General features: G+C 49.3%; 1 protein-coding gene across 2 annotated transcripts in view; it reads left to right on the top strand.

The window, feature by feature from the left end:
* The window catches only part of SFXN5 (sideroflexin 5), an 83,785-nt gene that overhangs the window by 25,638 nt on the left and 34,193 nt on the right, over positions 1-23,954 (top strand). For both annotated transcript variants that reach the window (XM_082760252.1, XM_082760251.1), the window contains exons 4-9: positions 6,174-6,200; positions 6,990-7,044; positions 8,796-8,821; positions 13,388-13,441; positions 14,685-14,741; positions 15,664-15,729. In XM_082760252.1, coding sequence (XP_082616378.1) covers positions 6,174-6,200; positions 6,990-7,044; positions 8,796-8,821; positions 13,388-13,441; positions 14,685-14,741; positions 15,664-15,729 — 285 coding nt within the window. The remainder of the gene's footprint in view (positions 1-6,173; positions 6,201-6,989; positions 7,045-8,795; positions 8,822-13,387; positions 13,442-14,684; positions 14,742-15,663; positions 15,730-23,954) is intronic.

Consider the following 23,954-nt stretch of genomic DNA (forward strand, 5'->3'; position numbering starts at 1 on the left):
CGGTGCAGGCAGGTGTCTCAGCCTCAACTCCTGCATTTTCTCCAGGGTTTTGTGGTTCTGCAGACAGGCAGCAGCTCCTGGCGTTGGGACTTATCGGTGCTTAGGATGGGGAAGGAGATTTCTAGTGACATCCAAGGGTGGTAGCTTCTGGTGCCTCTTTTTGCTGATTTATTTCAGTTCCAGGTGCAGGAAATGTGCTGATACACGTTGTGATTTATCCGTGTGTAGATACACTTTGTGATTTATCCCATGCATGTGTTATTTGAGCTTTGTCCCCTTAAAGCTAAAACCTTCCTAAGGTAAATACCGTCAGGAGCGGGGCCTTGAAGGGTCCCTTGGTGAGAGCTCCTCTTGAAGAGCAAGCGCAGGCAGTGGGTTATGTTATTCTGTTTTTTCATGTTTATTAATAAAGACAGACTTCAGATTGCCATAAATCTTAGCACCAGCACCAGGTTTGCAGACATTTCAGCCACGTCAAAAGCAGAGCCAAAAGGTCTGGGATTCCAGCACCATAAACGCGTACATTTACAGCCTTAACCGAGTGCTTGGGCTGGAGATGGTGCTGTGCGTTTGTCTCTGTGTAAAATATCACTTTGCAAGAAGTGGGAATGTGGGTTTTAGGACTGGAGCTGGAGAGAAGTGGGAGAAAGCCATGCAAAGCGTGAGTGATTGCTCTCATGGGAAAGGGAGTAGGGGTGGGGAGCAGAACGGAGCAGCACAGGTTTTAGCAGGAGGCACTGCACCCAACTGCCTCAGCTTTGGCACTGGTGTTTGGGTTAATGAAATACTGAAAATAGGTGTTTCCTTTCTTTTAACAGCAGAGAGGTTCTGGGGATGCATTCTGGAATGGACTGACCACCATAAATGCTTTTAATAATTAGGAAGGCAATAGGAAAAAATGTGGTGCTGGAAACAAGGATGATGTGTTGGAGAGTGCAATGCAGCAGGCACTTGGGAGGTCTCCATCTGTAACAAAAACTTAAGGAAACAATAAAATCTGTCAGTATCTTAGTGAAATACATGTGAAATAATGTCAGTGAGAACACCTCTTGTTTGGAACGGACCTCATATTTCAGAGAGTGGGGCTTCAGTGGTGGGGCCGTGGGTAGGTGTTCCTCTCCAGCTGTACGTGCTACAGACGTGACTTTCTTCCCAAAAGCACTGCAAGAAGCAGTGGAAATGGAAGCAGCAGAAGCAAATGGAAATGTCCCACAGCACCGCTGGCCAAAAGGCTTGTGCAAGTTTACCAGTGTGTTCAGCCTTGCAGGGAAGGTTAAGATATGATCAAACCCTGCTGACCTCGTACTGGAGCTGCTGGTGAGCGATCCTGGCTCAAACTGGTGGCCCTGCTGAAAGATTGGATCTGCTCGGTTATATTTGTGGGAAATCTGTTTGGAAAAGCTGTAGCAATGAAGCCTGGGTTTTCTAAACGTTATAACCTAAAATCTCCAGCTTTTGTCAGGCTCCCGCTGGAATCCAAAAGGTGCTGTATTTTTGCAAGCCGTTCTGATGTTGGTACGAGCTGCAGGTGCTTGGTGCTTCGGGGTGTTTTACATTTTGGGCCAATCTGAGCTGGAAGTCATCGTGTAGGGTCCATCCTGAAGTCAGTGGAGGGAAGCAAGCCCTGCTGGGGATGAGAGGAGCTGCCCGATTTCTGCCTGCTGACATAAAGAGCATCCAAAGGATGTGCTGCAGGAAATTTTTAGGATGTTGTAGATGTCTGTTAGAGGGGATGAGTCTCACCCCTGGCATCTTATTCTGACCATATGACTACCAGTTAAGGGATGTAGGATGAAGGGAAATTTACTCAGTCACTACTACCAGTAACACGATGCCCAACCCAGGTCTTTGGACTGAACTATTCCTCAGTGAACTCTGCATGTACAGTAAGTTAGGCCTTTTGAACCATAATTTCTTTTTTTCCCCCTGGTTTCTTGTCATTTAAACAATTGGGATCGGTAAAAATCACCTCTGGTTTTGGAGGCTGTCCCTCACGTCAAGGCAGCTCGCTCTAGTTCAGCTTTGCTGCATCACATGTTCTGGTCCCGACGCCCAATATTTGGAAATCAGCGTGGGACGGATAATCTGAGCTTCACTTTAATAAAATCTGCAGCTCCAGGAGTGTGAAATTTCTGGCACTTTGTGACGGGGGTGCCAGCTCCAGCCCGTTAACCTCGTTAAAATGAGACCCTGTGGGTGCAGACAGGGCCTGATGGAGGGATGCAAGCTTCCCTGCTGGAGCAAAGCAGGACCAGCGGATTTGAGAGGGAGCTCTGCCTCTGCCCGAGGGACAAAACAACCCTTTTCAGAGGAATTCTTCTACTTTGCCTTCTCTGGGGAAATCCTGCAAGGTGCTGTGAGCGATGGTGCAGTTTAATGCAGGTAGGCCGCTTTGTTTTGCGGCCCTTAGGCCGCTGTGGTTTCCCTGGCACATAGGCCCATCGAACTCCTCGTTAGCTCTTCGAAAATAGCTGTGCCTTGTCACAAAAGTGTGATTAATCGGGAAGGGATTTTTTTTTTTCTGCATAGGGTTACTGCTGACATGGCATTGCTCTAGGATTTCAGATCGCCCGCTGCCTACTGCCGCGCCGTGCAGCTGAAGGAGGGGAGCGTCGGAGCAGCTTTTGCGGGTTCCTGGCACAAATCTCTCAATCTCACGGACTGCAGGGAGGCCTTTCTGGCACCACGGCGCTGGTGTGGACCTTTCGGAGCCCTCCTGACCTCAGCCTGTGGGGTCTGAGCTCGCAGAGGAGCAGTTGGACAAGGTCCAGCCTTGGGCAGAGGTGGCCACTCGTTTTAGCGGTGCTGGAGCCTGCTGCCATCGAGGGTGAACAGTTTGCAAGCACAGCTTTCTGACCTAAGTGAAACTTGCACTGTAGAGAGGGGAAAAAAAATCCCGTCTTTCAGTCCAGGACCATGAAATTTCCCTGCTTTTGATAAGAAGATAGTTAATTTCTTAATAGCTGGTACCCTGCATGCTGTTTTTGTAGTGGCAGGTGTTAGCTAATAGATTTGGGCTGGCTATAGTCTTTAAATAAATACTTTTTTGAAAGCTGTGTCTAAGCTGCGATTTTGGTGCTAAGTAAGGAATGCTAATGAACGTCCTGTCAACCAAGGACCACATCTCTTCCCCAAGAGTTGTTCCCCTCTTTATTTCCTTTCCGCAGCTTTGGATCTCTTCGGGTCATGGCAGTCTTTGATGCCCTTCCTTCAACCCCACAAGCACAAAACATTTCTGTGTAACTGAGCTCAGTTCCTGAGTTCATGCCTTTTAAAGCTGTAGGTGGTGAACAAAGAGGTGCGAATCCCTTCCTTGAAAAATGACAGAAAAAGCAGAACCCTGGGAAGGATGGATGCAAGCCTCGTCCGTGAGTTCAGGATCCTAAAATTCTGGTGCTGGGAATGTTTTTGTGAATGGTCCCGGAGTTCTTCATAGCCATAAAGGATGTCTCCATGAAGCAGAAGCTAATTCATCCTGCTGGCAGCTTCCACTGGCCACAGGCTGGAGCAATTTGTCCTTTGCTGCCTGCTCCAACTCTCCTGCACCCTCATCCTTGGGGTTTTTGGTGTAAATCCGTGTGTGAGCAGGTTTGTTTCTTGCCTCTGAATTAGAAAGGTGGCAAAATCCCTGTGTAGCTTTGAGTCAGTAATACAGACTAAGATGTAAAGGAGGAACATCTGCTAGAGGAGACCCACCCTGTGCAGGCTATATTTAGAGATGATGGACCCAATTCTGACATAAACTGAGCAGAAATCTGGAGCTGTTCCACCTGCTCCCGTGAAGATGCTGTGGATTCATGCTGGTGTAAATGAGCTCAAAACCTGGCTGCTTCTCGAAGATGGCCGGAGAGAGCGTGAATGAAATCCCCAGCAAAACCAGAGCCTTGCTCTCAGAAACGAGCTCCCCAGCTGGCAAGACTCCTCGGAGTACTGGAGCTATTGAAAGATGCTGCAGGCAGAAAATGAGTTAGAGGATAAAGAAGTGAAAATGAGCTGGCAGAATCTTTAGGTGACTCATCAGGTGCCTCTTGTAAAGTCTCTTTCTGAGAAGTAATGAAATCACATGTTCTAACAATATTTGCACTGCAGCAGGAAAATGCATAAATATTGGGATCAATTAATGAAATTAGATAACTTGACCAAAAAAGCCATAGCGCTGGCTCAGAAACCATCCCTCTTCCTTTTTGCTGGTCTTGGTGCTTGCAGTCGGAGAGGAAAATCTCGTGGCTTGGTTTCACAGCTCGGATGCACGAGACCTGAGCAGCCCCAGGATGGCTGGGACCCCCTGAGCAGGCACCTGCAGCGTGCTCGTCCCCTAAAAACCCTCAAAAACCCTCGAGCTGGTGGGTGACACGTAGGGGAAAAGCCCTGCTGATGCCTTGGCACGTGGCCTCCCACCCTTTGGATTTTGGCGTTAATGAGGGCAGATCCAGCTGTGTGCCTGCCAAGCGCAACGATTACCTCGTTGCGTTTTCATCTGCAAAATGAAGAATAGTGATTTTTTCCTCAAAAAGGGACGTTTTCCCCAGGAAAGAGCCCCGGGGATGCGTGCATCAGCCCGTGACATTTAGCTGCTCCAGTAACTCATCGCACGCGGTGGCGTTGGGCACGGAGTTCCAGCTCTGGAGTGAGAGCTGGATTTGGAGCAAAATCAGTGGATTTGGAGCTGGTATCAGTGGGTCAACTTGTGCCGTGTAAAGCCAAATAATTACCTGACTCCAGCAGCATTTCCGTGGCTTCTTATCTGGGGAAGGAGCGAGTCGGTGTTTAGGTGAAGGGGAACGGCAGAGCTGTGCTTAATTTATGCCGTAATGATAATGAAATCCAAGTGTGAGTGCCTGGACTGCAGAATGAGCCCGCGGCGCTCGGGTAGGTAAGCTGGTGGGTAGTCAGACAAACACGAGCTCTCCGAGCGAAAAGAGCTATCACTATCTTCGGATTTATCAACAGCAAGAGCAGAAATCATCAGGTTAGCCTACCCTGGGTTTGGCACCCGTACAACTGTTGTTGGAATAATTTGTCTGCTTTCTGGCGGCCTCGATTCAAGAGGATGTTGACAAATTGGAAAGATGTAAAAGAGCCACGAGGGTGGCTAAGAGATTGGCAAATGCGCCTTGCCAAGGAAACAGCCAGTCTCCTGGCTCTGCCGTTTTCTTTTTTTTTTTTTTCTTTTCTTGAAGCGAAGGTTACAGGGGGGATTTAGCAGCTCCGAGTACCTGTGCGAAGAACAAAAATAGACGGCTCTGAAGGCTGTCAGACAGAGGTGCAGCACAGGCTGGTGGCTGGGAGACAAAGCCAGACCCTAGCTGCAAAGGTAGAACAGTTTTTTAATAGCAAAGGCAATTTAACTCTTGGGAGTCGCGTTTTATTTGTCTGTCTCTAGAAATGTATACATCAAAATGGAGATTTTTATTTTTTTTCCACATTTATCATTTGCATTTAAGCCGTGCAGAGCGTGCCAGGTGTCTCTTGGTAGTGGTCCCCTTCTCATCAGCTGGATCCGCATCTCCTGTCCAGCTTCTGTTATTTCTCCTGTATTTCTTCTGTTATTTCTCATGGATCTCTGCTGTCCAAGCCAGATTTTGGGGTGTTTTGTGGCTGCTGACTTGCAATCAGTAAATAACAGTAGGCACCCGCGAGAGCTTTAAATGAGATTTTTTCCCCTTTACGAGTATTTTTCTGCAAAAGCGTTTCCCTTGTAAAAAAAATAAAAATAAAAATATAAAACTCGTGTTGGCTTGCTCTGAATCCAGAGCTTATGTGAAGAGATGCTTGGTTTTATTTCCCCGCATTGCTTCCTCCACCTTTGTTCCCCGGCAAGCTCTGGTTTCCGCAGGAAGCTCCTTCAGGGGAGGGCTGGGCTAAATTTACCTTGGGATCCACGCACAGCAGAGTTTCAAAGATAATTCCTGATCTGTAAAGCCTGTGGTTGTTCTTTCTCATCATTCAGTATACGAAAGAATAATTTCTCTGCCTGATATCCTGCCGGCCACATGAACTGGAAGGAGCTGGGTCTGTGTAAAAGCTTTAAATATGAGTGTGAGGTCCGGGAGGATGCAGAAAATGAACGCAGCAGCTGCACGATGAATATTTGGGGGTTGGCGTGAGCCTCGGGACGGGGAAAGCTCTCGCTGCTGCTTTTCTCAATGTCACTTTCTCTTTTGTTTTTCTAGCTGTGGGCCGCTCAAAAAATAAAGCAGGTAATGCTCTTTTTTTTAATTATATTTCCTTCCTGTTGCTGCTTTTTCCCTTTTTGCTGAGTGATGCTGTCCTCCCTCCGTCGGTGACTCTGCCAGTTGCTGTTCTGCCTTGCCACAGACATGTAAATGCAGCGAGCACTGTTTGCCACCCAAGAGTCTGAATTTTTTTTTTCTTTTTTTTTTCTTGTGCTTTGTATTTATATATTTTGATGTCTTCATTTTCTCCTCCCTGTCTTGTCAAGAGATTTCTTGTCTCCAGCCTTTCAGAAATAGTTTGGCAGCTCTTCGGTGAGGCTCGTGGCTGCGCGGCACCTCCCTCCGCCGTGCTCCCGGCTCATGGAGGGACGGGGGCTTTCGTCCCCTGCCTCTTAATGCAGCCTTCATGTAAATTTTTTATTTTTTTTTTTTAAAAAGGCAAGTGGGCCAGGTGAGTTTTGTTGTTGGTCACCAGGAGACCAAAATTAGGGTTTCCATGGAGGCTGGGCTGCCCATGGCACACGAGAATTTTGTTTGGGTGACCCTCACGATGCCCACCATGCCAGCAGGCTTTGCTCCAAGCCTGGACGCATTCTGAAGCAACATTTCTGTATTTGAAACTAGATTATTTCCTTATCAATTCGTAGTTTATGCTAAATTACTTAAAGAGGTGGGAAAGCAGCAGCAGGAGGAGGCCTTGGGACAGCGGGTGCCTCCGGCAGAGCTGCAGGCACAGCAAGGCCGGTGGCATCCTCAGCAGCTCACCTGTGGTTTCTGTTCCTTCACCGTGGCTGTTTGCTGACTGTTTTGCAGGCCATCATCCACCCCGACACAAACGAGACCATCTTCATGCCTTTCAGAATGTCAGGTAGAGTATAGCCCAACCAGGCACTCATTAATTTCACTGGGATTTGGTACAAAATGCTATCGTTTTCCCCTCTGGTTTTGCAGTGCATCTTGTATGTGTTTAGCTAGGACCAGAAAATAACCCAAATGCCTAAATCCCGTAGAAATCAAGGTGAGTTAGGATCCTAAATACCCACATGAGATCTAATGCTCAGAGTTTTCTTCTCCTTAGCAGGTTCATGTCCTTTCTAGCATCCACCCTGTAGTGTCATTTTATTTTTGCAACGCTGAAGCTTGCTGCCCAGCCAGCAGTGTGGTGTTTTACCCTCCAGGATCGAGCAGGGTGAGCCCTGTTTCTCCATGTGCACAACAAAACAGAGCATTTCAGATGGAAGGGACCCACAAATACCTCTGAGACCAACTTCCCGACCGCTGCAGGGCTGCCCAAAAGTTAAAGCGTATTTATGGGGGCTGCATCCAAACGCCTCAAACACCGACAGGCGCTGGGCACAGCCACCCCTCTAGGAAGCCTGTGCCAGTGCTTGACCACCCTCACGGTTAAGAAATTTTTCCTAATACCCAGTCTGATCCTCCCCTGGTGCGGCTTCTATTTTTAAAAATAAACACTGAAAACTAAATGTACGCAATAGCTGCACCAGCGGGAAGCCCGGGAAGGATCAGCTGTGTTTGTTCCTGGCTTAGGCGGCTGCTTAATCATTAAATCCTCACCTCCTCCTTCCCCTTTTGGGGTGTCTCTTTGCAGCACTCGGATCTGCAGCTACTTCTGCTGTGTGCTGGGGTCACTGCTCGCAGGAGGGTGCGGGTGCACCTTGGTCCTTTTTGGTCCTTTCCCAAAGGGACGGAGAGCATCCTCCTTAATAGCACCTGCTCCGTATTTCCGAGGGGAAAAATACTGGGGCTGATGGGTTTTGAGGAGATGTGCAGGGAAGAAAAGCCAGGACCCACTCCTCTGCTGCCTTGTTTTCTGTACTTTTGGAAAAATCTTTCATCCTCTCGGGTCGTTGCCCTTCCTGACTTAAGTTGGACCCGTGAGGCTCAATTCAGTGATGTTGGGGAAATGCTGAGACCTTCTGGTGGAATTCATAGAGATAAATTATATTTAGCACAAAAACTGGCAGTCCTAGCAGGGATAAAACATGAAGCGTTTGATTTTTGTGGTGCTCAACGAGATTTGGGGTGAAGCCTCCGTAACAGAGAGCTTTAACTTCTACCTATGATTAAAATTGCCCACATCTCCTCCACTCCTGAGCGTGTAAATGTGCTTTCTTCAGGGTCTTTATACCCTGTTCCTTTTTCAAGTGACCCAGAAATAAACGAGCTCCCCTGCTGGGAAGTTGTTATTGGAGAGATAGGAGAGAGAGGACTCACCATGGTCCTGCTTCTGAATGTACGTTGGCACCCCTGAAGTGCTCACACTATGTGCTGGCACACACTGGGTAAGTTTTAGGGTCTAGATGAGGCTTTATAAGTTTCAGGGAAACTCTTAGACCCCGACCCAAGAAAAAAAAAAGAGGATGGGAAGAATTAGAAAGCACCTGGGGTCTGCTCGTGTTGATGCTCGCTGCTGACATCTCCGTGCCCGCGGTGGCGCGGGCTGGTAGACGCGAGAGCAGGCTGCCGTGCCAGGTGTGACTTGTACCCTAAAATGGTAGAGCTGCTAGATTTCTGAGGTGTGATGTTTTTCCAGCCCCAAACCACCTATTAAAATGCATGCCTCTCTCTTTTTGTTGTTTTTTTTTTTTTTTTTAATAGGTTACATTCCCTTCGGAACGCCCATCGTAAGTACTTGAGCAGCCCTCCCCGCTTTGCTTGCGAGTAACAGGAAATGCATTTTTTAGCACCCGCACACAATTCCCTGAACTCTGCCGTGCTGCCTCGCCGCAGCTTCACACCTTTCCCCTCGCACGCTCACGAGGGCTTGGTGCTGCAAAACGTGCCCCGTGGCCACAGCTCGGGCTCCTTCTCTACCTCCCACCGCTCCTGCTTGTCTCCAGCTCCGTGCTTCCCTTTTGGAAAGGGAAGACCAGGATGAGCTCATTGCCTGCAACTTCTGCAACTCCGTGGATTCATCTTTGGAGGCGTTGTGGGTTTTTTTTTTGTTGTTGTTTTGATTTTTTTTTTCCTTTCCCCCATTATTATTTGCATGTTTTTGCAAGTCGCTTCCCGGCCCTGAGAAACGCGGGGAGCTGCAGCGCGGCGAGGCCGGCGCCGTGTCTCCTCGTCTCGATTAATTAAAGCTGCCAGTGCTTTACGTGGGGTTACTGCTGAGGGCGTTTGTGGTTGGTACTTGTTATTGAGAAATCTTTAAGCGTTTGGGTGCTCTTGACAGCCAGAACGGAGATAATCCTCTGCTCCTCCTGCTGAAACCCCAGCTCATCTTCAGAGCCGTAGCTATTAATTAACCTCCTCTTGTGAACGGGCCAGCTGGGGCGCAGAGTTTTGCCCCAAACCACCCAAATTGATGCCAGAAGGCTGAACGAACGAAGCCTGCTCTGGGCAGCCTCCAGCTCTTCTCCCAGCCTACGAGGTCAAGTGCATTAAAACAGTCGAAGGAGCGAAATCTGCTAAATTTCCTCTTCCTAAACCCAGGGGACGGTGGCACGAAGCTCTCTGAAAGGCAGCGATCCCTTCCCGACCGGTGGTAGCAGGGTGGCTGGAAGCTGGAGGCAGAGCCCAGCCCTGCTGGTACTATTTGTTGTCGTGCGTAACGTCGCGGCGGTAACTTTGTAGGGGGCATTTTGAAAGAAAAGGTTAAACAAAAATGAGTTAACGATCAAATTGACAATGAAATCGGCCCCAATCCAGAGCTGTCAGAGGAGCCGAGAGCTGTCAGATGAGCCCAATTTCGCTAGCTGTAAAGGATAAACTGGAACCTCTTGTCATTTAAAAAAAAAAAAAAAAAAAAAAAAAGGAAAAAAAGAAAACCAAACGTTTCAAATGTTAAAATTAAAATGTAACATTTATGCCAATCGATCTGTGAAATTTAGTGACAAAATTGGCAGCCTGCTCTAGCATAAAAACAGTTTGAGTCTTGCATTTAGCATAGGGGGATGGGATTTCCTCAAGAGAGGCTCGGTGTGCCTGCGGCGAGCTCTCGCATGGGATCTGCGCCGGTGAAGCCGTGGTGCCGTGCTGCTGCTCCAGGGCTACCTGCCCCGCTGTATTAGGGTCACTTAAACCACCCCAAAACCACAACGGGATCGGGTTCTGCATTACCAGGCTCTATACGCAGCACAGCTTCTATCCATGGGGTTTTGTCCCCCCCACCCTATAGCTAATGCAAAATAATTCCGTACGGTTCAGCTCGTTGTGGGAGAGATTAAGGTCTGGCCAAAAATCATCGCTTCTCTTCTGGCTTGAGCAGCCCTGACGCCTCCAAATCCCATGGCTGTGTTCTCTGCCCCTATCGGTCCCCTGGGCAGAGGGACCCGGCTCAGAGAGCTGCCATCGTTGTTTTTTTTTTTTATGGCCTCTGTCCTTTCGTGGCTCAGCCCCTGAAGGGCTGCGAGGGCACGGCGGGACTGGAGCGAGCAGGAACGAGGTATTTGTAAGGACCACTTTGTCTCTGCCCACCTGGATTTCAGCCCACGAGGCACAAAACCAAGCAGCTCACATTATTTGTCTCCACGGCAGGGCAGCTGCTGGGCACCCTTTTACTCTCCCTGTGTTTCCCCCCACCTTGGTTTGGGTTCGCAGCCCAGGAGGAGGCATTCACCCAAGGAAGAGGCTCTTCTGCGCTTAGGAAACCCAGCCCGGGACCCTTGGGGCACATCGTTTCCCCCAGCCATTTAAAACCAGAGCAGAACCCTTCGTTTTTTCTTTCTTTTTGCCTTTTTGAAGTGCCAGCACAGCCGGCCCCTTGGCCAGGTTCGCCTTTTTTGGCTGCTCTCCGACAGCTCCCGGCCCAGCACCCGGCTCCAGCGCCTGCGGTTCCAAACAACCCCGGCCCCAAAAAGCCTGAAGGAATTTGCAACCCAGCTCCTTTGTCCTCTGAGAGGCAGACGGGAGGCTCGGGAGGCCTCGCTGCCACTTGGAAACGCTTGGAGAAGTCCCACGTGTCCATCGCAGGCGCCTGACGAGGAGGCAGGGCACGGGGCTCGATTTTGGGAGCCTGAAACCAAACGTGCAAAGAGCCAGCAGACCTCCAGGAAGCGCCTGCAGCCCTGGCTTGGCAGCCACAGAGGGCTGTTCACACCTGATAGGCAATTAAATTTTGTAGTCGGTACTTTTCTGGTGTTTAGAACCCTTTTTTTTTTTTTTTTTTTTTTTTTTTCCCCTGTATATTTTGTTTTCCTTCTTAGTTATTTTTTCCCCTGACAGTAATTAAAAGTGAAACTGTACATTTCTTGACAGACTCTTGCACATATGGAGAGTTTGCATTTAAACGTGCCTCTTTCAGTCATACAGATTTTGGGTGCGCTCTTTATTTATTTATTTTCCCTTCCCTTCTCTTCCTCTCGCTCCCAGCCTCCGGCTGACAATGCGGGAGCCGCTGGCCGCCTTCCCTCTCCTCCGAAGCCTCATTAACCCGACGACTTTTGGGGCGAGCATCGGTCCCGGGGCCGAGGAGGTTCAGCCCCTGTTGGATTCGCTCGGCTCCGACCGGCGGCTCCGTAATTAAGGACGAGATCCCCAGCTCGAACGGGAGCAGCAAATTAGTGGCAACTCACACGGCTTGGCCTTCAGCCAGCCCACCGAGGAGCGGCAACTTCCAGAAAGGCTGGAGGAGGAAAAGCTGGAGGAGGAGGAGGAGGAGGAGGGAGGCAAGAAGATGTAAATGAAATCGGGCCTCCCAACCCTGGTAGCCTTTGGTTTGTTGTTGTTTTTCTTTCATGTTGGTTAATGTAGAAGTCGCCTCCTCTTCAATTGCTGCTGCTGTAGATGTGCAGAGGCAGCTCGAGCTCGTCCCGCTGCTCCCCATGCCACGACAGGGAAATTTTCTGTCTTCTGGGCTCCTCCAGGAGCAAACCTAAAGAAAACGGTGCCGAAGACGGAGAGTGAGTGACCTCGGAGCCGTCTTGCCCAGGTTTGTGGATGCCTCGGAGGTGTTTGAGCATCCTGAAAGTCAACGCGTTTGGAGCTGAAAGGAGCCGTTCGGTCTTCAGACCCTTCACAAAGCTGCAAGTGTGGTTTTGTACCGTGAAGACCATCGTCAGAAGCTATTGGGCAAGGCTCAAGAAGGGAGAAAACGATGGTGTTAGGAAGAATCACTTCTTGGCTCTTTGTTACCCAAGCACTCACCTTCTTGTCCCTCTTGGTTGGGTTCCTTGCTGGGAGCCCTTCAGCTTTCATTTTCCTCTTCCTCCTCTTCTTCCTTCCTCTCCTTCAGCTTCGTAGACTCGAAGAGGAAAGGTTGGCATCAAGCGAGGTAGGAAGGAGCCTGGCAGCCCCATGCTGTCTGTTCGAGGTGGGATGTGCCCGTACGGTATTTTGAGACATCTCCGGGCTGCTCCCAGGACCATATGGGCAGCACACACGTGGCTGCGCTCAGATGCTGCTCCGGGTGACTTCCCAAAGCCTGCGGCACCTCGCATCGCAATCACAAAATCATCTGGGTTGGAAGAGGCCTCGCCAGATGTGCGGGGCCAGGCTGCCTCGAGCCGTCGTCAGCCGCAGCTCGGAGCCCAGGCAGGAGTTTTCGCAGCTCCCCAGCATGCCACATCAACAATTCCCTTCTCTTCAAACAAAATTCAGGGCTCCCAAACAGGAGCACATGTGCTTCCAGGTGGCACTCCTGTCTTCAGATGTTCAGCTCTCATCCCTTCCCTGTGCTTGAAACAGAGAATGTGCCAAAGGAAAATAGAAAAAAAAAAAGAAAGAAAAAAAAACCTTGACTGCCAATACTAGCAATTTTGAACTCTTGTATTCCTGCAACTTTTGGGTTATACTCCAAAAATGCTTGGATAAAATCAATCGTTTTCTTTTAGTGAACTCATCTTTGGACATTTCGTGCTGCCAGGCTCTTAGGGGTGTGTTGCAAGCAATTAATTGAAGTCGTAGAGCTTTCAGCAGCAGCTGTGTTACCCAGCTTCCCCACTGGAAAATTGAGAGACAATGGGCCGAAGGGGAAAAGACAGGGCAGTGTCCTAAATCCATTCCCTTTTAGCCTTTATCACTTTTTTTTTTTTTAATGGAATGGGCACTTTCAGAAGAACTGGAGGCATGGCTCTGTTCCCTCACCTAATTGCTCTTGGTTTGTACTCTGGCCACTCACCATGAATTCATAAACGAAGGCAACTTCTTAAAGTCGATAAAAATACATGTGCTGCTTTTGTGCCTACCAGAGCACCAACAACCCCAAACCAACCATACATTTACTAACATGAAAATCTCTTCTCTTGCAGGTTGTTGGTCTTCTCCTACCCAACCAGACGCTGGCATCCACTGTTTTTTGGCAGGTAACGCTCGTCTGCTTCCGTGCACGGGATGGGTGGAGAGTGTAATGAAAGGGAAAGCAGCCTCTGGCTTTGTTAAGAGGAAGGTGATGAGGCTGGATGTGATCACGGAAGGGTTTGGCAGGTCTGGAGTGGGCTGTGAGCAAAGGGTTGGGTCTGCTTTGTCATGCCCATGGAGATGAAACTAAGTGTAAGGGGAGGAAGTGTGCGCATGAATGAGTTATAACCACAGTAAACGCCCCAATTAAGTAATATTTCAGCACTAACTGGAAAAAAAAATAATCTTATTTTCATTTTTAGTTGCAAATGCCTTTTTATTATCTAGTGTAACCGCCAGTAGAGAATTACACAGCTAGGAAATGTCAAAACATAACAGGATCTGCCTCGGATGTCAGAAAGAGTGCACAACTGAGAATATGTAGGTGCATCCCAGCAACTCATGATTTGGTGCATTTAGCTCTGAGTTCATGTCTCTGGAAGGCAATTTGCCCTCTTGGCTTTAGGCTTGGAAGATGGAAAGAGTTGACTTTGGGTAGGTTGGCTATCTGGAGACAGCTACTGCAAGGTGTCTTGTAACTGGCTCAGGTTGGGAGCTCCTGCTCCCCCATCTCTCTGCAGCTGGTCCAAAAGCAGTCAGGGGAAGCCTTCAGCTTTAAAAGGAGGGGGGATCCTTTTAAAACTAGACAGAATATTTCCGACACAAAATCGAAACAAGCCCACTCGAGAGGGAGGTGACAGCAGGCCAGCTGGTGAGTGTAGTGTGCCTGAGACACCGGGGTTTCATGGACGGGTCTCAACTCTTCCAGCTCGTAGCCTGCTGGACCCAGTATCAAACCAGATAGCCCCAAATTGTATTGATGTTTTGGAGGTCCTTCCTTGAATTTCTTCTTTTCTTGCTTCAGTAATATCACAAGCATCAAACTCCTGAGCCAGAGAGCATCCGAATTTAGCTTCTAAATTGCTCCGTACCACGATCTTGAAATTTGTTTTCAGATCTAGTTGTTTAGTTTCGGGAACCAGAGCTTGTGCACGTGCTTCTGTATGGGTGCAGAGCTGGTGAAAACTGCGTGCGTTGGTTTTTCTGTCTCGCTTTGAAGGGCATCAGACCAGAACTGGTGCGTGCACAAGCCTTCGAAAAGATGTGGCAAGTCCCAGGCAGGCCCAAACGAAGACATCGCTCCCGTGCTCGTAGATCTTATTTTTGTGAAGTTATATTTATCTCTTTCTCTTTTTGTTTCCCCTTCAGTGGTTGAATCAGAGCCACAATGCATGCGTCAACTATGCAAACCGCAACGCGACAAAGGTGAGGAGACCCAACATATGCAGCGCGTGCTGCACGTTAGCTCTGTTTTGACACGGAAACATAAGTCTTGTCTCTTTGCTGTTAATAGAAACTGCGGAGTAGGCACTGTGACGAATTTATAGATTGCCCATTCTCCTGAATACACACTTCCATTTTAAACTTCAGCTCTAAATGGCAGGAGGATCTCAAAGGCACTCGAGGCTCACGAGCGATGCTCAACGCCTTCGTGCTTAATATATAGTCTTAACTGGTATGAAATGGTTTAATTTGATACGTAAATGAACACGAAGGGAGATGATGTCTATTTGGGTGTTTGGATAGCAAGAGAAGGGGCCATGATCACATTTTTGTGTCGTAAGGGCTTCCTACATGTCCCTATCAGTGCTCCCATGAATGGTGCTGTGGATGTGGTGGTGGCGTTCCTGCTCTCTTCCTGTTACTGCAATGTCGATCATCTCTTGTTGGGATGTGAGACATCAAGACAAGAAGCTAAAATGGAAGGAATCCAACTCACTGAGATAACATTTCGAGGACAAATATTTTATGCAGAGAGTTTGGGGTTCACCACTAGTGATTAGAATGCCAATTTATTCTTCTTTTTTCTTTTTTTTTTTCCTTTTTTTTTTTTTTTTGTTTTACCATTTGTTGAATTCCATTCACATACTTTCTTTGAGCTGCTGCTATTATAATTTTCTGATGCCAATTAATTTTCCGTTCCCTTTACCCTTGCTCATGAGGTCAGAATGTTCCTTGCTTTTGCCGCTGCTAGACGACAGACCATGTGTCACCGAACAATATGACAAAACGAAACCTGTCTCTGGTTTAAAACAAATACAAAAAAAAAAAAACATCAAGAGCTTGGTTGTATTTTAATAACCAGAAGTTTGTTTATTGAAAATATGTTTTGTTTTTCTTTCCAAAGCCTTCTCCGACGTCCAAGTTCATCCAGGGCTACTTGGGAGCTGTCATAAGTGCTGTCTCAATAGCAGTGGGTAACGCTTTGTATCTGTATCTTTCCCTACTCCTAACTGCTCCCTTACAGTAGTACTGCAGTGCTTGTGAGATGTTTCTTTGAATTGCCAAGCATGTTTATATTTTAATTGACAGAATTCAGTCCAAATAACAAGAAAATATTTTAACCGTGAGATGTCCCTGTCCGTGCATGCCCAAACTTTTCAGCAGAAGGAGACTTCTACCGGTGATTGCTTCCAGCATGTCCTGCTCTGTGCTCTGCTTGTGTCCCAGCACCGTGCCTTTGCTGCTGGGTGACTCAAATTATCCACGTGTGTGGATTAAATTCTGGTGAATGAGCCTAGTCTAAGTCAAAATGCCAGCCTGAGTGACCCTGAGGCTGCAGGGTGGCAGTGTGAGAGCTGCTGTGCTGAGCTTTTTGGAGGTGGTCCCCTGGGGGCTCTGCACCTCGAGCTAAAGGAGCAGCAGTGCTCCAAGTGACGTCTTTTACCCGCGGGCAGCGTTGAAGCTGGAGCCTGGTGTTGGAGTCACAGCTAAAGTAATCTGCAGTAGAGGAGCTTTTAAATGATAACGTTGCTAAAATCCTGCTCTGGGGGCGTCATCGTCGGAATCGCAGTGTGATGCTCCAGGAGCACGAGGTCACATCTTTGGCAGCTAATTCCCAAGGAGGCAGGTGCATTTTTAGGAGCAACTTCAACAAGTTCTTTCCTTCAGTGGCTTTTCATATAAGCCTCTGAAGTGTATGGTTGTGTTTCAAGCTGGAACATTAAAGATCCCATGGCAAGCTTTTAGTTCACCCCCCCATTTCTCCAGGCGTTCTTTCCCAAACAGGCTGAGCCATGGGAAGAGTCAGCACTCAGCCTGCTCACCACCCTGCTTGTAGCCACATTTCCTAATGTACCCTGGGGAAGAGGCTGCATGGGCTTGTTCAGATTTCTTTACAAGGTGCAGTTCGTAAAGTCACAGAGCCATAGAGTGGCTTGGGTTGGAGGGGACCTCAGAGCCCCCCCAGCACCGTGCCATGGGCAGGGCCCCCTGCCCCCAGCCCCGGTTGCCCCCAGCCCCATCCAGCCTGGCCTTGGGCACTGCCAGGGATGGGGAGTAAAGAATTTCTTCCCTCCATCCATTATAAAACTATTCTCTTTCATTTTAAAACTGTCACCCCTTTTTCTTCTCTAGAGCTGGCTGGGGATCGATAGCAGAATTACGGAGGCAGGAGCTTTACCAGATACTCTTCTTCCTGGTAGTTTTCCATATTTCTGGCTTGTCTTGCTCGCTGGCTGCTGCTCTGCTCCCCTACCAGAATTAACCCAGCCCCGTGTGGTGACCAGCCTGGCGTTGATGTGAGCTCCCACACTTCCTAACCTCATATAGATGCGTGCACACCAGCAGCTCTCCGTGAGCTGTTCTCTGCTGTAGCACAGGAGAGCTTCCCTATCCCTTCTGGTCCTTTCTTCAGGACTTTTCCCACCTTGTGAATTCACTAAAGCAAAATTCTCCAGCTTGATGTGCTGCTGCTGCTCACCACCTCCCTCCAGCCACCGGCAAGCACAGCTGCAGCAGAGGGATGGTAACAGATCATTTCCCCTTGTTGGCATTAATTCCTCTCCGTTTTGGCAACAGGAGCAGATAGAGGGCAGGAGACATGGAGAAGTGATGTTGGCAGTTTTGTCACCCCGAGGAGCTGACAGGCTTTGGTAAGGAATCCAGTGTCCCGTGGTGGGACGGCTGATGCAGCTTTCTGATATCCCTGCTCCCTCCTGTGCTGCCTGCAGAGGAGCTGAAGCAAAAAAGACAGATCTACAGTGCAAAGGGGGCTTTGTGGCACCACCGGTGGTGGTGGGAGAAACCCATTCCCTGAAGAAGTGTGAAAAACAAGACCTGGGGATCACAAAAGTTGTTGCAAGCCGGCAGCGACCTGCTGGAACTGCAGGGTGGCCGTCACCACCGATGACAAGCACGAGGGTGGCTCGTCAGGCTGCTGATACCACGCCACGATGGGCACACCGAGCTGGACTGCCATGGGGGTGCCAGAATTTTGTACACGCCGGCACAGCAGCTGTTTGGAGCTCTGAGGGGCAAAAGTTTTGTTGTAGGGGGCTGCAGCCCTCCGAAACCTACTGATGTGGCCAGGGGGACAGCAGGCTTCAGCGGGTTTTAGGGATGCTTCCTCCTTGCTGATGCTTGGAGGAGTTTTGTGTCTGTTGGATTAAGCTCTGGCACTTCAGGTGTGCTCGCTGGGGACCCTTGTAAAGCCAAGGTGAAGCCAGCCCACCCCGCTGTCCCCGTGCAGAGGAGCACGAGCTGCTGCTGCGGAGCCCTGCCGATCCCTGTTGCATCCTCAAATCCCCACACAGAGCAGCCTAGAGAAAATCCTGCAGGCAGGGAGCGATTTTTTTATGTTGTAAATATCCGGATTAATAACCGGCGTCTCCTCGAGCAGTTTTCTTTTTTTTTTTTTTTTGTCTTTTAATGATGATGACAAATAATTTAGCGCTCGCCTCAAGTTTCATTACGCTGGGTTCTGAAGGCCTCAAGCCCTCATTAACTGATCTCTGCTGTCAGTTAGCAGCAGATCACCTCCCAGTGTGAGCCTATTAGGACCAGATGACCTGAAAACAAGTGCCACTGCCTCCAGTGGTCTGCTGAGCCCCGGTATTAATTAAAGCGAGCCCCTTCCATGTTTGCAGTTGGCAAGCGACGCAGGGAAAAGGCTGGTGGAGTGACAGAGCAGGCGAGTTGTGAGCGTGCCTCCCGTCAGCTTAACCCTCTGTGGCTTCATCCCGAGCGAGGGACAAACAAACGGCTTCCTCATGCAGAGGGAAGAGCAGATTTTGGCTTTTCTCTTCTCGCGATTAAACTAGGAGCCTCGGCGAATCTTTGCGAATAACCTGATTATTCTCCCAGTTCCGAGAGGGGGAAATTGCTGTCACGGAGAAGCAGCACGGACCCAGCTCTGGGTCTGGGTCCCCTGCTTTGCAGACCTTCAGGATGAGATTTTAAAGGAATTAATGTGATTTTTTAAGTATTCCTTTTCAATATTCGTCAGCATTTATTTTTTTAATATTTTTTCTCCTTTTTTCCCCTACTCCCAACCCGGTTCACAGTTCAGCTTTGGGTAAAGAAAGCTCCTGCCAGGATTGCGTTTCTCCTCCGGCGTGTTACCAGCTGAAGTGATCACTTGTAAGGAGGTTGGAGAGGACATCAGGAGGAGAAACCTTCAGAGTGGCTGCAGGTAGAGAGGTGGAGGAACCGATGCAGCAGATTTCCTCCACCTCTGACCCCCTTGCTCTTCACACAGGGCACTTGCACCCCGTTTTCTGAAGGCACCACGTCTGCAGACAGCTCTCACCACTCCTGGCGTCTCAGCGCCGTGTTTTTGGGACTCCCTATAGTTTGTGATTTCTGGTTACCCTTAGGTAACCTAGATCTGTGCTCCTCCTCCTGCGATTTTGGTTTATTTTTATCGTGTTCTCCATGCACCAGCCTCCCTCCTGCCTTTTGTTTTGATCGTTCCAGATTTACAGCTCTTCTGAACACGGAGTGGTAATTGTTGTTTTTTGTTTTTTTAAACAATTGAGTGGATTCCTGGGATTAGGCCTTGGTTTCTGATATCTGGCTGCTGTTCCTGATGCACAATTACCACCAGCTGGTTTTCCTGAGGAAGGCAAGCAAAGGCAGAGAGCAGTAATAAGAGCTGAGAAAGACCAAGAGTATTTTCATTTTTTCCCCCAAATATTCTAGCGCCAAGAACTCCACTAATCAGAGGGTTTGTAATTACACAGAAAATCCTTCCAGCAGGGAGAGACACGCACACTCTCTGCTAATTCTGTCAAGCTTTTAAGAGGTTAAAAAAGCTCCGTAATCAAACCCAACTTGATTATTAATGCTGGTGATAACTTTTTGCGTAGTTTATGTTTCTTAGTTTCTGATCCAGACTTGATTTGCCCTTTTGTTGCTGATCCTTTTTTGCTTCTGCCTCAGCTGTTTGGCATTGGGGCCTTCAAGTCTGACTTCAGCCCGAGGTGCTTCCTGCAGCTGCAGTTAAATGCATGCAAATCAAACCCCGTCAGGCCAAGAGCTGATCAGAGTGCTCTGCCTGCTGGGATGTCACTGGTGGAGAGAGCTGCAGGTTGGGGACCACGAGACCACGGTGGTGAGTCGCTGGGTTTCTCGCTTTCACCCTGTTTTCCCTGTTTTGGAGCAGAGCTTTGTGCATCAGGTTTTTAACTTCAGTAGCTTCAGCTTCTGCCGAGACCACCCTGGAGGTGCCATGTGCATTGTTGTCCTCTCCTGTCCACAGGATGGGCTGGTTCTCCCCAGATAAAAAGGGAAATACGAGCATGTATGTGAGCTTGGGTACCTCCAGACTGGAGGGACAGAGGTTTGCCCCATCACAGAAGCAGCCAGGCTCCCTCCTTCAAATATTCTGGCTTTTGGGACGCTTGGGATTGTTCGTCTGTGGGCTCAGTGGGTGAGCGCTGCTTGGCTTTGGGCAAAAAACTGATGGTTTAAGCAAACCTGAGGCTGCAAGGAGCTGAGCCAAGGTGCAGGTTGTCCTTCCAGCCTCTCCTGCCTGCCTGCTGAAGGCCCCTCTTGCAGCAAGAAATCCCTCCTGTCCTTGCAGATGTCTTGTAGGTCATCCCGGGGCAACCTTCTCCTGTACAGAAGCCTCGGTGAGGTTATTTCTGAGAAAATACAACTCGTTTGTTGGAAAAGAAGCAGCAGCTTCCTGCAGAGGTGTCTGCACGAGGATGCCCTGCTGTCTGCCCGGGCTGCACGTCTAAATCTGGACAAAAAATGAAACAGAGCTGGTGGATGTGTGGAGCTGCTTGCAGTCTGAGCTCTGCACAGCTTCTGTCACCCCTGGAAATGAGGCTTTTGGGGCCTCTCGGAGTTTCTGTAGGGTTTCTGCTTGGCTTCTGGTTTCTTGAAACGTGGTCGTTTGTCCTGGAGGTTTTTTTATTGTAGTTCCACGGGGTTCGTGGGTTATGATTCGTGCAGGAATCTCAGCTGCAGTCAGAACGGGTTGAGCACAGAGGTTGTGCAAAACGTAGATTTGTTAACTTTATGTTTAGCTGTAAAAAAACCACCAACAACCAAAAAAACCCACAACGGTGCAGGAGTCTAACCAGCAAAGCCCAGTGTGTGTCTGAGAGACTGAAGCAGAGTTTGCTTTAAGACAAATGGACATTGCAGAAATGATGTTTTCAATCCAGGCTGTCTTTTTTTTCCACCCCAGCAAAAGCATCTTGTAAAATCAAAGCGTGCTTTGTCTTAGAAACACCCCTTACAACCCAGGACATTCTCGCAGCCACGTGGGATTTCAGCAGGGAGATTTATTTACCTTCTCCTGAGGAAGCTGAGAGATGAAGACTGCTCAGGCCTAAGACTGTAGCTGTAAAATAATATCAGCGTTGTGCTGCTTGCGTCGCAGCCAGCTTTTGGCAATACCTGGCCCCGCGGCTCAGCGAGCTGTGTAGCTGCTGTTCACAGGGGATAGGTGTGCTTCGAAGTGCAGGCTTAAAAATCTGCCACCGGGGAGTGAGAATAACAAAAAATGACATTTAAATACTGCAGCTCTGTCCTTAAAAAGCAATAAAGCTCGAGGACGGGGCGTTTATCCAAAGCTAGAGGAGAACCTAAGACATTAAGGAGATAAATCAGAGTGGGGCTGGCTCGTTGCACTCGGAAAACTCAAGAGCAGAAAAAAACCAGCATCTTAACCTCGTGTCCTCGTTCGGGGAGGGCAGGAACACTTGTTGGACCTAGGAGGTGCTCAGGCTGCTCTGCACATCGCTGCCTGGGACCGGGTGTAGCGGTCCAAAGCCCTCTTGTGCCGGTGCTGTGGCTGGCTGCCCGCTCTCCCTCCTCCCCGTGGCACCAAGCTCACACACACACACCACACACCATTTTTCGCTCTCCTCTCCAGGTGAAGGCGCCCCTGTGGATTTTTCTAATCCCAGCTCCCTCTTCCCGATAATTGTTTGTGAGCCCGCGCGGCGCGGCTGCATCGACAGCCCGCGGCTCTGCTGTGATGCCCGTAATCAGCTCGGGAGCCTCCCACTGCCCGGGGGCTGCTGTGGGGTGGGAGAGGGACCTGGAGGGAAGGGAGCAGGGTTGGGGCACCCTTGGGGATCAATCTTTATGGGGAGCTTGTGAGCACAGGTATCGACTGCACGGCTTCATTTAACGAAGCTCAGGCAGCTTTTACACCAAACTTTATCACCCGCTCCCCCAGCTGATATCCCCCCCTTGCTCCCGATTCCCCCATAAAGATTCATCCCCAAGGGTGCCCCCGTCCTCCCCTTTCTTCCCCATCATCTGCCACATCCAATTTCTCTCCTTATCCCTGTTAATCCTTTTTCTCCTGCTCCTACCTCTCCTGTGTTCTCACCTCTTTCTCCAAACTGTGCCATTTTCACCCATCAAAGCGCCCAGCTCGCTGCCCTTCTGCCTTCATTTTGGGTCTGACCAACCTCACCTCCTTCCCTGCTCTTTTGCTCCTCTCCACGTTCTCCCTCCACCCGGTTCCTTATTGCTTTCCCTTCCCTGTGCTCCTCCGTTCTGTTCTCCTTGCCTTGGTAAAGCTCCAGTTGGTAAGCGGCCCAGTTTCCCATCTCTCTGCCTCCATCTTCACCTCTCAGCCCTAATGAATGATTTTTTTTTTCCTTCCTTCTCCTAATGCTCTTTTCTTTAGTTCGGCTGGATGGGGCTCATCAGATCCAATTAGTGCCGTGGTGTTTTAATTCAGCAATCTGGTGATTTGGGGGCTGAAGGATAAGCTCCCTATGAGCCATTCCCTCCTTCCCCAGTGTCTCGAAGTCACTGGGACCAGTTCGTGCTCTGGTGTTCCCTTTTTGCCCAAAAGCTGCTGAAACCTGGGAAAGTCGAATCCCTTAAATCAGCAGAGACCTAACCAACGTGGTGAGTGGAGCGTGGAGAGCTGCCCAGCAGCATCCACCTTGTGTGTGGCCTCCTGTTTTATAAATATTGTCAAAATTAAGTGAAAAAACTTCTTTGCAAGCGAACCGCTGATGCATTCACCACCATGGAACTGATTTGAGAGCAGTGGGGTCGGATCTCTGTCAAGTGGCTCAGTAGTTGCCAGCCTTAGGCAGGCAAATCCCATTTCTCAGGCTTCAAAAATACTTAGAGAGAGAAAAAAAGTTAATTTTTAGTTAATTTTCAAAGTAAAAAGGTTTTTTTTTTCTGTCACGTGGTTTTCATGCTTTTTAAATTCATGTCTTAGGGGGTATGAAGTCAGAACTTTTGAGGATGGGAAGGGAAAGAAAAGGAAAGGGAAATGGTGGGTGATTATTACGCACCCAGCAGCACCAGCAGCGTGCAGCCCTGGTTTTGTGGAGCAGGATTTCGGCAGCAACCATGCTGTAACAGCCCCAAAACCGAGCTTTCCCCAGCTTGTCAGGATGCTCCATCAACCAAAATGAGCAAAGGCTTTGTTGAAAGAACCCCCAAAGAAAAAAAAAAAAGGCAATTTAAAAGAGCTGGATCTGTCCCCTAGTCTGGGCTGCAGCCTGGGAATATCCTGAACCAGTTCTGCACTGAAATTGTGATTTAAAAATGCATCGTCTTGCCAGAAATTAGACATCGCCAGCGTGGAGATCTTCATCCGATAAGGCAGCAGAGCTGAATGGGCACCGCTGGGGGGGGGTTTAATTTGAGCTCCCGTCAATATCTATCTTGGGAGGGGAATAAACACCCTGAAAAAGGCACATTTCCATGGGCTGGGCTGCAAAGGGAGCCCATCTGGAGGCACCACGGCTGCTCTGCTGAATCCCACCTGACGCCGCGACGTGTCTGCGCAGCGCCAGCGCGGTGGCTCCCGGAGCTGTGACTCAGGCTGTAGGCAGCGTGGTGATAATAATCCTCCCGCGGCTGTTTTTCTCAGCTCCCGGGATGAATTCGACTCCGTAGTCGGTGTTCTTGGGCCAGCCCCTTAGGAATTAAAGCCCCCTTTTAGCCCTGCCTGTCGCTGGTGGAGAGGGCTGGGATCGGGGGGCACCCGCCTGTGGCCGGGTGCTGCCATCCCCTTGGTGACCTGCGGGAAGGGGACCACGGGTTGGCCAAAATCATCTTAAAAGTGTTAAAAACAAAGCCTTATCACTCTCCTAAATGCAGTCCTCGTGTTGGGGGTTTGGGAGACGGGGTTTCAACCCGCAGCAAGGTTGAATTTCATTTTTGCAGCGGGGTGGCTGCTGGAAGTGGAGGAGCTCCCAG

Source organism: Aythya marila, assembly GCF_965140915.1.
Source record: "Aythya marila genome assembly, chromosome: 4".
In the NCBI taxonomy this organism is placed as follows: domain Eukaryota; kingdom Metazoa; phylum Chordata; class Aves; order Anseriformes; family Anatidae; genus Aythya; species Aythya marila.